Consider the following 13687-nt stretch of genomic DNA (forward strand, 5'->3'; position numbering starts at 1 on the left):
GCCACTCACTACTCTGGTTTCAGTTAATTTCCTTAGACAGGTACTTTAATTTCTTGGTTCTCGTGCTTATAACCTAAAACACAGGAACCAAATAACTACAGATTATGTGACTGGCACCCCAAAATTAGCACCCCCCCCCCCAGCATCCTTCTTCAGCCTTTACTTACCTCATTTTACTTCAACAAAATGAGCCCGTTTGCAGCTTGTCTATAAAAATCATGGGGAGCTCTGGAGGATTTGATCACATGTTCATGGACTCACACCGAGGCATGGCTACTGCAGCACTGGATGAGATCCTGGTCTTGGTTATCACGACACCAGGGACTGTTTTTCTGCTCATCTCTGTAGAGCTTCTGGGCTTGGAGTGTGTACCTGAATCAAAACATGAAGAAGAGGTGCATGAAGTGTGTAGTTTTGCTTAAAGTAAAAGGAATAAATTACACCTGTTGGTTTTTGTTTTTTGGGGTTTTGGGATTTGTTTTTTTTGTTTGTTTGTCTGTTTGTTTGTTTGTTTTTTGAGACAGGGTTTCTCTGTGTAGCCCTGGCTGTCCTGGAACTCACTCTGTAGACCAGGCTGGCCTCAAACTCAGAAATCCGCCTGCCTCTGCCTCCCAGAGTGCTGGGATTACAGGCGTGTGCCACCACCGCCTGGCTTACCTGTTTTTATTAAAAGCATGTTGACTTAGAGAAAAATGTGGGGTGTTTCAGAGGCATACACCAAGATGTTTTCACAAATAAATTTCTCAGGCAAAATAATAGTTTTGAGATTTTTTTTTGGTATGTATAACATATAGCCAACATAACTGTAAATAAGTTTGATGTCTAAGAAATCTGGTGATTATTTTGGTCCTGCCCCCCCCCCACCCCCTTATATGACAGTCTGGCAGTATTTTACAAATAACAGAAATAAATTCAATCTTTTGAATCCATCTTATATATTTGAAATGCCAATTATTTCAGGTACCATGAAGTTTTATTTTTGTGGGCTGTAGGTTTTTGAGACAGGATCTTATGATATGGCCCATGCTTCTCATGAACCCACTGCATAGCCAGAGATGATTTTCATTTTGATCTTTTCTTTTTTCCTTTTCTTTTCTTTTCTTTTCTTTTCTTTTCTTTTCTTTTCTTTTCTTTTCTTTTCTTTTCTTTTCTTTTCTTTTCTTTTTTCTTTTCTTTTCTTTTCTTTTCCTCTCCTCTCCTCTCCTCTCCTCCTTTCCTTCCTTCCTTCCTTCCTTCCTCCCTCCCTCCCTCCCTCCCTCCCTCCCTCCCTCCCTCCCTCCCTTTCTTTCTTTCTTTCTTTCTTTCTTTCTTTCTTTCTTTCTTTCTTTCTTTCTTTCTTTCTTTCTTTCTTTCTTTCTTTCTTTCTTTCTCTCTCTCTCTCTCTCTCGCTTTTCTTTCTTTCTCTTTTCTTTCTTTCTTTCTTTCTTTCTTTCTTTCTTTCTTTCTTTCTTTCTTTCTCTTTTCTTTCTTTCTCTCTCTTTTCTTTTCTTTCTTTCTTTCTTCCTTTCTTTTCTTTCTTTTCTTTCTTTTCTTTTCTTTCTTTCTTGTACAATGTAGCTGTCATCAGACACACCAGAAGAGAAGAGGGCATCAGATCCCATTACAGATGATTGTGAACCACCATGTGGTTGCTGGGAATTGAACTCAGGACCTCTAGAAGAGCAGTCAGTGCTCTTAACCTCTGAGCCATCTCTCCAACAGTTTGATTTCTTAATCCTCCTGCTCTTGCTGGCTTCAAGGTGCGGACTACCACCAGGCTTAGTGTTGCGGGAAATATTAAAAAGACCAGCCTGCCTACTCTCCTGCCCCGCCATGGTCCAACACCATGTCCTGTGATCCTAGCTCCCCCACTGCTGGCCTGGCCATACCTCTGGTAGGGGTTGCAAGTTCATCTGGCTAGTCCACACATCCCATGGTCTGCCAGCTCTTACCTCAATTATCTGGTAGAAGTATGACTCTTAAAATCTTGCGTAGTTAGCTAACTACAATACAATAATTTCAGAGCCAATTGATAATAATAAAGCCTTAACCCAAATTTAACCTTTACTCCGTTTCAGTTCTCTCCTTTTCTGAGACCACTGTCACTCCCTGACTCCTAGCTCCGCCTCCCCTTTCCTGCCCAATCACAGGCCTTCCACTGCTCTAATATGCTTGGACATGGAAAATCTTGCAATAGCCTTGCTTTCCAGTTTTGTGTTTAGAGGGGACTTCTGAAGCTTTTTTTCTAAAGGGATCAGTTGCTGAGTTTAGTTTTATCTATGTGGTGGATATGAGGCTGACTTAGAGACAGTGTCTTGGAGCCTGTGCACCATTGAACAGAGGGTCTGCGGGCAAGGCCTGCTCAGTGAGCCTATAGGAGAGCCTCTGAGCCCCTGTCTTCCAGATGAGCGCCTTGACTGTTTAGTAAGATAAGTTCCAGACTCAGGGCTTCTGCTACTCTTGTGGAGAATATTTCACAGTCTACAGAAGAGGGCTTTGGGATTTAGACTGCTTGGGTAGTTTTGCTTTGGTTTGCTCTATTATAATGATTAGAAGTTTAAAATTAAAAGCTTTGGCTGTTAGAAAACTTCCTTTGAGGAAAAAATTTCCTATGGAGAGATTTAGATTTTCTACAAGATCCAGTTGATACTGTTCTCCATGTGTTACACCCCTTGCTATTCGCCTCTTTCTTTTAACCTTTATTTTATGTGTATGGATATTTTGCCTGTGTGTATGTCTATGCGCCACATGCATGCTGTGCCTGCAGATGCCACAAAACAGTGTCAGCTCCCCTGGAACTGGGGGTACAGATGGTACAACTCGGAGAGAGCAACCAGTGCTCCTAACTGCAGAGCTGTCGCTCCAGTCCTTTTTTTCCTTGAAAGTTTTTTGATTCTAAACAAGGTTAATACTGCTTTATTCTACAGTTTTAGAGTAACTTTAAGGAATAGGGGGAATTTTTTTCTTTTACTCTGACATTTAGAGGAAAATGAGCCATTTAGCTTGTGACAAAGTTAGACTCATGAAGGTATTCTAAACTTTAGTAGCTCTTAGGATCTTAAGTGCTGGTCATTTCAAAAATAGAAACACATTCTTGGCTGCCGTGGAACTTTTTTTGTTTTTTGTAGTGTCCTTAGCTGCAGAGCTCTGAGCACTTGAGAAGGCTATATAAGGTCCTCGGGCAGGCAGAGCCATGCATTTTCATGACTGCTCACTGGAAGGTTGTGGCTACCGATAACTGGGATAACTGGGAGCCGGGCAAGGCGGGAGCACGGGTGCTCCTAGCCACACCGAAAGCGAGTCTGTGCTGTGTGTCCGGTCAGAAGCTGCACAGTGCTCCAGGTGGCCTCCCTGCTTGCTCTGCACACAGGGTTGGTGTATGCCTAGGAGCTGTGGAGACAAAGCCGGGGCCGAGGGGCAGGCAGGGGCTCCTGCTTGGTTTCAAAAGCTGTTTTTGTTTTCATGTTTAGAGAATTTTCTAAGACTCTGGTAAAGGACATGCTGAGCATCTAGAATGCCCTGGATGCAGTTAGCACCACAAAAACAAAATTGGGAATGAAAGAAAAAAATTATTATATAAATTCTTTTTTTTCCCTGTATTTTGCAGTCAGCAGAAGGTATTGCTCTCCAGATCCTTAGAGAACATAGGCAAGAAAATCATGTGATGCGTTCTTCTAATAGCAATTTTTATATTTTATTTTTATTATTTTATATATTTTCTAGTATATTTTATATTTTATTTTATATTATATTTTTATATTTTGGTTGACTTTTTAAAATAGTGTTTGAAATTGAGACTAATTATATAACAAACTAGCATTTCTCTAATTTTAAGTAGTGATTTGTTGTATATACTTTGCGATGTATACAAGTGAGAGTGCTGATCGTAGCTTCAAATGCCTTTCCAGATGCTTTGCATGCATACTTCGGGATTTGCGGCCTGTCACTGATGGAAGAGAGTGGAATTTGTAAAGTCCATCCTGCTCTGAATGTAAGCACACGGACTTCTGAGCGCCTCCGAGATCTCCATCAAAGCTGGAAGACCAAGGACTCTAAACAGTGCTCAGATGATGTCCATGTTTCCACTTGACTAACCTGGGGTAATGGGTTTGTAGCAAAAGTGTAGCTCAAGGTTAAAAGCCATGTGTAACCAAGTGTGCTCTTCTCTAAGGGGTGGTCTCAAAAGTCAACAGCTTGTACTGCAGATATTTCAGGATGTTCTCTTGAGCCAGTAACCACTCTACTGGATTTCAAGAAAATCCTTGTTGAAGCTTGGACATCAGCAGGACTCTGGTATGGTTCTTAACTGTTTATACTGTGTTTCTGAGACATTTCATGGGGCAGATTGATTATATGTTTGTAGGTTATCTTCTCAAAACCCTCAGTACAAGTTCTGGCTTACAAAATGGACACAAATTTTCAAAACAAGTTTACACTCATATGGCATTGATAATCTTCAGGTGAGCATTTAATGATCACTTTAAAAAAAACCTCCACTGCTGATGGTAAAAACTTTGTCTATTGAATTAAGTATCTGGGATTATTTAAAAATTGATGGTCTCATAATTTTCTTAAAGAATAACATATTTTGTGTTATTCTTAAAGTGTGCCAACTAGACTTGTGTAACCTATATAAATAAAAATTAAAAGTTCATATAAGAAAAAAGTAGGTTTAACTAATACTATAGTTTTCTAAAAGGAGAGTATTACCTAATTGAGGGAGAAGTAATTGAACTCTTTAATTATGAATGAAAAAGTTATATGTCTTTATTAGAGATTCCTTAGGTGAGTACCTGCTGTGTTTTGTTTTAATCCCAAATCATTGACTGTCATTTGTCTGGGGCAAGGGAGGAAACAATCTTTGCTATCTAGAGGAAAGACATTCAGTGTTTTATTCTTCGGAGAAACTGTAAATTATACTCGTATGGCTATAGCTGAGTTCTTTCTGGTTGCTTAGATTTTTTGTTCAGTGTTTTGTGGCCACCATAGTTAACTGCTTTATCTTCCATCTGTCAGGTTGAGCATCCTTAATCCAAAATCTAATATCTGGGTCAGGCAGAGTGGCACATGCCTTTAGTCCCAGTACTCAGGAGGCAGAGGCAGCCAGATCTCTTTGAGATCAAGGCCAGTCTGATCTACAGAATGAGTTCCAGGTCAGCCAGAGCTATATGATGAGTCTCTGTCTCGGTGAACAAAACAATAACAACTACAAAAATAATAAAATCCAGTATCTGAAATGCTCCAGAATCTAAATTTTTTAACTGACAGCATGATACAATTGGAAAATTTCACTCTTCATGTGACAGGTCAAAGATAAATTTCAGAGACACTATTGTGTATAAAACTACTCGAAACTAATGAATAAAGTGTATGAAATAAATGCATTCCATATTTAGACCCATGTCCTATCCACAAGCTAAAGTGTATATGCAAAATCTGAAAACAGAATCTAAAATCTAAAATATTACTTTTGGTTCCAAGCATTTTGGATAGTGATACTCAACCTGTAAATACTTTTCTAATGTTTTTAAGTTTGGTATATCTTTAAATATAAACAGAACCACTGAAGTATACATAGTCATTTATATTTTTATATTTTTGGCTAAGTGGGAGGGAAATACATTCATTTAGAGGGATAAACTAGGGGTTCACATACTCACTGTCTTGTTTTATTGTCTTAGTTCTATGAACTAACAACCAAAAGGAGGTGGTGTGAAACCTTTGCTAGCAATCAACATGTCACATTAAATCACATATGACTTGGTGACAAGTAGGAAATTTCTTCAGTAGAGGAAATGGGTGTGTTAGTTTTGGCAGTTATAAGAGTTGTATTGACCAACAGACATCATTGTAAAAGCTAAATTTCTAGTGTCCCTGGATAGATAATAGCATTTTTGTTTAATTCCTAAATTAAAGAGATATTTCCTATATAACATTTCTTCTAAAGGGAAACCTGGCATATGATTGAAAAAATACCTATCTTGTTGGCAAACTTGGCGTTAGACTTGAGTTTGTAGTGCTGGGAGTCTAGCTTGCTGCCTGATGTGCACAAGGCCCTGGGGTCCTTGGCTTTGATCCTTGGCCCCCAAACTAGCAAACCAATGGAAATCCTAATTAGAAATAAGTCTTCCAGTGGTGGAGGGATAAGCTTTGCCAAGAAAAGTTATCCTGTCATGAGTGTTTCCAGTTGTTTCTATTTAATCTCAATATTAATAATCATTGCAGTCTCCAACTGAGTGATCTTCAGGACATCAGGAACCGAAGTAGCATGTGTCAGTGCTGTAGGGGTACTGTGAGGGCGGGGTACTGTGAGGCCAGGGGTACTGCAAGGCCAGGGGTACTGCGAGGCCAGGGCGGGGTACTGTGAGGCCAGGGGTACTGCAAGGCCAGGGGTACTGCGAGGCCAGGGCCGGGTACTGTGAGGCCAGGGGTACTGCGAGGCCAGGGTTTTGCCTGAGTTGCCATTAGTTGTTAAAAAAGTAAGAAACATGTTATTGCCAGGAGGTGGTGTCCACCTTTAATCCCAGCACTTAGGAGGCAGAGGCAGGCAGATCTCTGAGTTCAAGGTCAGCCAGGGCTACACAGAGAAATTTTGTCTCAAACAACAAAAAGTGACTATAAAATAGATTTATAACATAAAAGTAATTTATATTTTCACACTTCTTGAATAATTTACTAGCAAAGGAATATTAATGACAGAATGATTCTGATCTATCTAAGAGATAAGGTTCCACTTTATGGATCAGTGATTCTGATCTAAGAGATAAGGAACTTTATGGACCAGTGAATGTTCATGTTTCATAGAACCAACCAAAAAATACTGAGTTGTTATGAAGTATGGAAGAATTGTTTCTAGCTTTTCCTAAATAGTTATGTATAAGGAAAATATTTATTAATAAATTATAAGTAACATATATAATGTTTTCTAGCAGTAGTGGGATAGTAAGAAGAGAAACCCGTAGTTGGGATGTGCAGCTCCTCAGCAGCCTCTGTCCTCCTCTTCTGCACTTCTGAAGAATAGTAGCAAGAAACATTGTTTTATCACCTACACTTTTAGGTTTGACCTGTAATATTTGTTTTTATTAGATTTTAAAATATGCAGTTATAAGTAATTAAGTTCAAATATAAATTTTGCTGGCAATGGTCATAATTTAGGAAGTGCTAGGCAGAGTGAGAAGGAGGTTATCTGAAGCTAGGTGGTTTGCAGTTCGTCTGTCCACTGAGCAGCATGATCTTGGACCCAGTTCTGCCACTGGCAAGATGAAGTAACAGAGTTCCATTCACCGAGCCGAGTCAGGACTGAATGAGGTAGTGTATATTAAAAGCACTGTGGATAGAGCAGGTACCTAACTATAGTTTCATGTGATCATAAAAGTCCAAAATCTCTGGTACAGTAGAACTCTTAACAGTGTTTAAACTGAAGGAAGATGCTGCCAGTGGTATAGAGTTTTTGCTTGTTTGTTTGTTTTGACCGTCACCGTAAGTGACAGAAGGAGTAGCAAGTATGGCCATGGTCACCGTAGAACTAGGTAACAGGTGGTTACCCCCATGAGCCTCAGAGTACAAGTGAAAAAACAGATGTGCGGAGGATGTAGGAGAAAGCAGCCGTAGTCTGACACCTTGCAAATGGGAGCATTGTAATGTTCTCACCTCAGAGAACAGTGGGCCAATCCAAAAATCATGGCTGAAACGCAGATGAGCTCTACAGAATCCTGTCAGCAGCCTGGTGAGTGTTGAAATAGTGGGAGGCCTGGCCGGATACTCTACACATTCTAAAATTAATGAGGTGAAGCATAGCACTGGGAAGAAACTGCTAGAATTTAATCCAAATTGGACAGGATAGGCATGAGACATAAAGAAGAGACAGCTAAGATAAATGTTGGGAGGAAAAGCCTGTAAATATAGATGCACACATAGAGGCATACATATCCATTTAAATCACAGGAACTGGAAGGGGGCTAGAAAGATAGAGCCATTTCCTAGAGAAACCCTTCCTTCAAGACAGGGACTTCACTGAAAGTAAAATGTAAGAGTGCAGTTGGTTCCTAAAGGTGAAAGAAGCAGAGCAGTTCCTCCATACAGGAGCACAGGGGCACATGCAAGGCCCCTGGGGTACCATCCTTGAAAGGGCAGGCAGTAACGTAGAGTAGGGATTGCGGTGATACCTGTGGTCCCAGGAGTGGGGCAAGGAGCAAAACAAAACAGACAAAGGAGGCAGGAAAGATGAAAGAAGAGGCAATTAATTAGTCCAAAGCCAAGAAATTCAAGAGCTTCTTGGCATGGTAAGGATGCTCAGGGAAATAACCCACCAGCTAACCTCTTTAAGAGGAGAGACATGTAAGAAACTCTAAGTGAGGAGAACGGGTTGTTAAACAACTGTTTTCAGTTGTCTGAGGAATTTTACAAATTAAGAGATGAAATTTTTAGAGGAAAAATACTAATTGATACAATCTAATACAGAGAATACAACTGTCATAGGGCAATACAAACAAAAGACCTTTGGACACACTTGGAAGGTTGAAGAGTCTCAGTGTTGCTTTCATAATTTCACAAGCTAGAGAAGGGATCTGGAATCTTAAGTTACTACATAAAAGAAGTTTTTTCCATATTTACTTTGTAAAGTTGGTATAATAACAAGTGATTTGAAAAACACAGTAAAGATTGTGTGAAAAAAGGAAATTGTAGGTAAGTCTGGCTTGCTATCGCCTCCAGAGAGTGGGGCAATAGCTCTTTCAGTAGTGTTTGCCACTCCATCTTGAAGGCCTGAGTGTGGTCTGCAGCACTCTGGTAAACAACTGGTCTTGATGTTGAGCACTTGTTCCCAGCTCAGAGAAGGCGGAGAGAGGCAGATCGTGGAGCGTGTTGGTTAGCCAGCCCAGCCTAATTGATGAGCTTCAAATCCGCCTGGCGACCCCTGTCTAGAAAATACGGTGGGGCAGATGAGCTGTTTCAGTCAGTGGAGGCTCTTGCCATACAAGCCTGGCCACCTGAATTCCATTTCCTAGAGCCCATGTAAAGTGGAGGGAGAAACGAACTCCACAGAGCTGCCCTATGACCTCCATGCGCATGCCCATGGCAGGTGCACACACACACACACAAATAATACATTTTAACTCAGTGTGAAAAGCCGAAGAACAACTGAGGTTGACCTCAGGCCTCCACACATGTATTGAAAAATAATCCAAATACATAACTATGAAGACACGTTATTCAGTAATTTGTTAGGCCCACAACTCAGTATCACTTGAAATAAAGAATAAACTCATGGCTTGTTTGAGTTTATATTAGGAGTACAAGGATAATTCAATTTTAGAGAGTCTTAATGCAGTATTATAAGATTTGCTTTGATGGAATTAGGCACTCCTTTTAGAAACTGGTACATAATTCACTGACATGGCAATTCTTCCCTAGAGCAAGCGTCTTACCATTGAAACCAAAGAGCCTTCCTGACAAAGCCAGACTATGCTCACTGTCTCCTTTACTGTTTAACACCAGGCTAGAACTTTTCCCCAGGAAGTTAGAGCAAAGCCATGAGTTAGGAAGAGTTCAGACTTGGCATATAGGATCATCGACTTGAAACACCAAACCATAAAAGAAGCTAAGAAACTGCAGTAGTTAGCATGTAGGCAGCAGTAAGATTTAGCAGACCTGGGCATAAGGCCTTCATTTCCACAGTTTCAGATTGGGCTAAGTGTCGTCAGAAATCTCTCTTTCAGCAAACTCCTCCCTACCCAAAAGTAAGTGCTATCAGGACTGGCCAGGGCCACCTGCTTGTGTGCAACATGTGCTGTGCAGGTGCAGCCTTGTGGAATACACTGGCTTTTACTTGGCTTCTTTGCCCTCGAGGAGAACACAAGGGCTCTCTGGTGCTGGTTACATGGGTGCGTTCTACATTTTATGAGTATTTACCAAGCTGTTCAATCAATCATGCTTCGTGTACTGTTCTGTATTGTAAATACAATTCAATAAAAATGTTTAGTTTAAAAAGACTTCATCTATCTATCTACATTCATATCTATCCACATAAACCTAAACAGTTTAGAAGACAAACTGCAAGACCTCTCTTTGTGATTACTGAAACTTGTGTATGAACTCAATAAAACATGTCTAAAAAACCTACATGAGAAAATCCAGTTTGGAAAAAAGAAAAGTCCTGGGAGACCAGTAGACTGAAACAAGGATCTGCCTTATTGTTACTAGGAAGAAAACATCAAAGCAGCTTTCCTCTTGGGTTGATGTGTAGTTACTACCACTGCCATAAGTGATATGCTTGTTCTCAGTTAAGAGAACACATTAGAATAGGCATTAAGCACTGAAAAAGTGAGAAGAAACCAGCCCCACTAAACACTGAGTATGTTCGCAAACGCTATGTTTATTAACTACATACACACTTTGCTTAGGCAACTCCATTATCTACAAATTTAGATTAAGCACACAAATAGATGAAGTTGTATCTCCAGTATCTTCTGAGGTATTTGTAAGTCATAGGGAAAAGATGCTGTTTATGTTACATTGATACAGTGCAATACTAGTGTCAAGAAAGACACAATGGTATTTGTAATATATTGCTAAATAATCTAAAATTTTGGTCTTGAAAAATAATCCAATAAAACAAGATGAACGATGTGTTAGAAATAGACTCTGCAGCATATAAAGGCAACATCTAAATTCAGTGAGAGAGAACTTTTAGCTAAGTATGTTGGGATGCCCTCTGTAATTATCCACATATTTCCAAGTTCTTAAATATATAGCTTTATCTGTCTTGAACCTCTGCATGTTGAACTGTATGCCAAGATACTATATATTCTGTAATGTTTTGTAACTCAGTGATACAAATGTCTTAATATGTGTATTTTAACGATTGTTGAATATTGCCTAAGTTATCATTGGTGCCTTGATTTTCACAGTTACAAATATGTTGCTGTAAGATTCCTAAAAAATATATCACTGCCTGTTTGTATAGAAAAGGTGAGGTGTAGGGGCGGAATTGGTTCTTGATCTGTCAGTAAAGATGCTGGGTGGAAGGATGGGTGGGACTTCTGGGCCCCTCCAGGCAAGCTAAGAGGCACAGGAGAGAGGGGAAAGGGGCGCTTGCCATGCATGCTTCAGAGGGAGAAAAGCCAGCCAGCTGTGTCAGATCTCAAGCAGAGCAACCTCAGTAGATGAATAGAACTGAACCAATAAGGTGGGTTGGAAACTGAATGTGTGTGTGTGTGTGTGTGTGTGTGTGTGTGTGTTGTCGTCCATGGATCCAAGAGAACCTGGGTTGGTACAGGTAGCACAGTGTTCCTGGAGCTAGGCAGGGCAGCAAAGCCCCACGCAACATGTATCCATGCTTATTCACAGTTTGGTGACACCACCAGCATCAAAACTTTCAGCACACACACAACAAATAGTATGTGTTGACTAAATAAGAAATGACAGAGTATTTGAGTGCTGCCAAATACAGTGCAGCGTTGGAGCGGCTTGAGGCAGGGGTAAACCTTCCTGAGCTCCTCCAGGGTTGGAGGGGGAAGCCGGGCTGCAGACCTGCCTCGGTACATTTAGATCCAATAGGGCAGTGCTTAAGTACATTCTTGTTTTTTCAGCATTAGCGCACCCTCCCCTCCCCCAAATCAGTTAAGTAGTGTCTCTTGTCAACAGATTGCATCTTCAGAGTGAATGCATGGGCCTGCGTTGATGAGCGAAAGTTCTCCTTTTTCAGAAAGTTCATAAGCAGAAGCAGCGATGTGTTAGTAATACTTAAGTGCTGATGTGACAGTTATCGCTGGATGTTGAAGCGTCTAGGAGAACGGTGATGGGGACATTGAACTGGAAGGCTTAAGCTGCCGCCACATGAGCCCACTCACACTAGCTTCCTAGAAGACGCTGGGAGCAATCAGAAGTGGCACGCCTTCTGACGGCATGCAATTCGTCACCAATCGCTGCTGGATTCAACCAACAGGCCTAACAAGTTGGGAACGAATATAATGAAAGCACAAAGAAGCAGGGCACCATCTCCAGAAGCAAGGCATCCAAGGACAGGTCTGGTATTTAGCGAGTTTTTGGCATAAGGAGTGTGGAGAAGGATGAAGCTTCATCTCTAGTGTGAACGAAAAGTGAGATGTAGCTGTCAAAACAATGCATGGACTCGGATTCTTTGTCAGACAAACCTCAGATATTTTGAGATGCTTACAAAAAATCAGATATATACTAGCCATCAGAGCATTTTAAAGAATTATTTGGTCCTATGATAATGGCTGTATTGTATCAAAGAAATGCCCCTTTAAAGACTTCTAAATATGGAGTTGATGTGAACTCCCTCCCTACCAATGGGGTTTCTCTCTGTAGCCCTGGCTAACCTGTAACTCTCTTTGTTGACCAAATTAGCCTCAAACTCAGAGATCCGCCTTTTTCTGCCTTCCTCGAGAGCTTCACTTTTTAAAAAGAGTACAGTGGAATCTCCACTTTTCCCAAGACAGAGTAGTGAAGACTGGATTTATTTTCTTCAGGAAAACATTAAAACTTTAGTGAAATCCGTGGGCTGGTGGCTATCAGGACATTAAGTATCAGGCAGTGGGAAGTGGGCCCTGTGTGACACAAGAAAAGTGAGATGAGCAGTTTCCTATCTTGCTCCTTTGAGAATTCCTATCACCATCACATAGAGCGGAGACTCAGGCAAAGAAGGCAAAGGTTTCTAGGTCAAGATGGGCTGGGTTTATAGGTCAAAGTATAAGGAGATGAGGTCATAAGCAGTTATTTTCTTTTTTCTTGGAGACCAGGTTTCTCTTGTGTAGCCCTGGCTGGAGAACTCAATTTGTAGACCACTTTAGCCTTGATCTTAAAGATCTGCCTGCCTCTGTCTCCCAAGTGCTGGAATTAAAGGTATGGACTGCCATCACCAGGCATAACAGTTATAGTCTTATAATGCTTATGCTCAAAATGAGTAGAAGAAAGATGAAACACGTTGAATATAGACATGGAAAATGTGGACTCAGCTTTTCCATAGGGACAAGTGAAATGAGACAGTACTGGCAGTAAGACATTACAGAAAGGCTTCGTGAGTTGAACACAGCAGTAGAGGCTTATGGAAGAGGATGTGCAAAGAGAAAGAATTTTGAAAATAAAAATGCCTTCCATGGACTGACTGTGGGGCGGTGTTCAGGAGCTTCAAAGTCTGAGAGAGCATTCAGAGAACCTGAAATGGTGACATGTTTCCAAGTTTGTTTTTTTTTTTCAAGTGTAAATCTATAACTTCAAGAAACAAATTGCTTAAGGTCAGTAATTAGAAAAAATAGCTGTGCACAGAGTAGAGGTAGGTGGCAGTAGAGTTATCATTAGAAACTATTCAGGACTGGGGAGGACTGGCATCTTCAGCCTTGGGAGAGGCTAACAGTTTAAAGTTCTAAACTCAATGCAATGACTAAAGTCCCCTGTCTATTTTCCATATTACCCACGTTCTCCTGTCCCCTTCCTGTGAGGCATCACTTTCCACCCGGGTTCTCTATAGCTTTGGGCCTCTCGGGAGCTAACCTGAATACACAAAACTGGGAGATTTGAAGGATCTCTCTCAGACTGTATTTGAGGTCCACATCAGAGAAACTAAACCTGGGATATATTCGCACTCAAAAATCCATGAACGTTGAGGTTCTAGGTCCTCTTCTGTTATGTAGCTAATTGGCATGACATTGAGCTGCCTTCTAAACGTTCTAACCCATAGATAGCCACT

At 40.8% G+C, this 13687-nt stretch overlaps 1 protein-coding gene across 2 annotated transcripts in view; it reads left to right on the forward strand.

Annotated features, from left to right (window-relative positions):
- Pggt1b (protein geranylgeranyltransferase type I subunit beta) overlaps positions 1-9968 on the forward strand; it is a 48614-nt gene extending 38646 nt beyond the window's left edge. For both annotated transcript variants that reach the window (XM_052201342.1, XM_052201341.1), the window contains exon 9: positions 3888-9968. In XM_052201342.1, coding sequence (XP_052057302.1) covers positions 3888-4069 — 182 coding nt within the window. In that variant the 3' untranslated portion in view covers positions 4070-9968. The remainder of the gene's footprint in view (positions 1-3887) is intronic.
- The last annotated feature ends 3719 nt before the right edge of the window (positions 9969-13687 follow it).

This window comes from Apodemus sylvaticus, chromosome 13 (assembly GCF_947179515.1).
Source record: "Apodemus sylvaticus chromosome 13, mApoSyl1.1, whole genome shotgun sequence".
NCBI classification, from domain to species: domain Eukaryota; kingdom Metazoa; phylum Chordata; class Mammalia; order Rodentia; family Muridae; genus Apodemus; species Apodemus sylvaticus.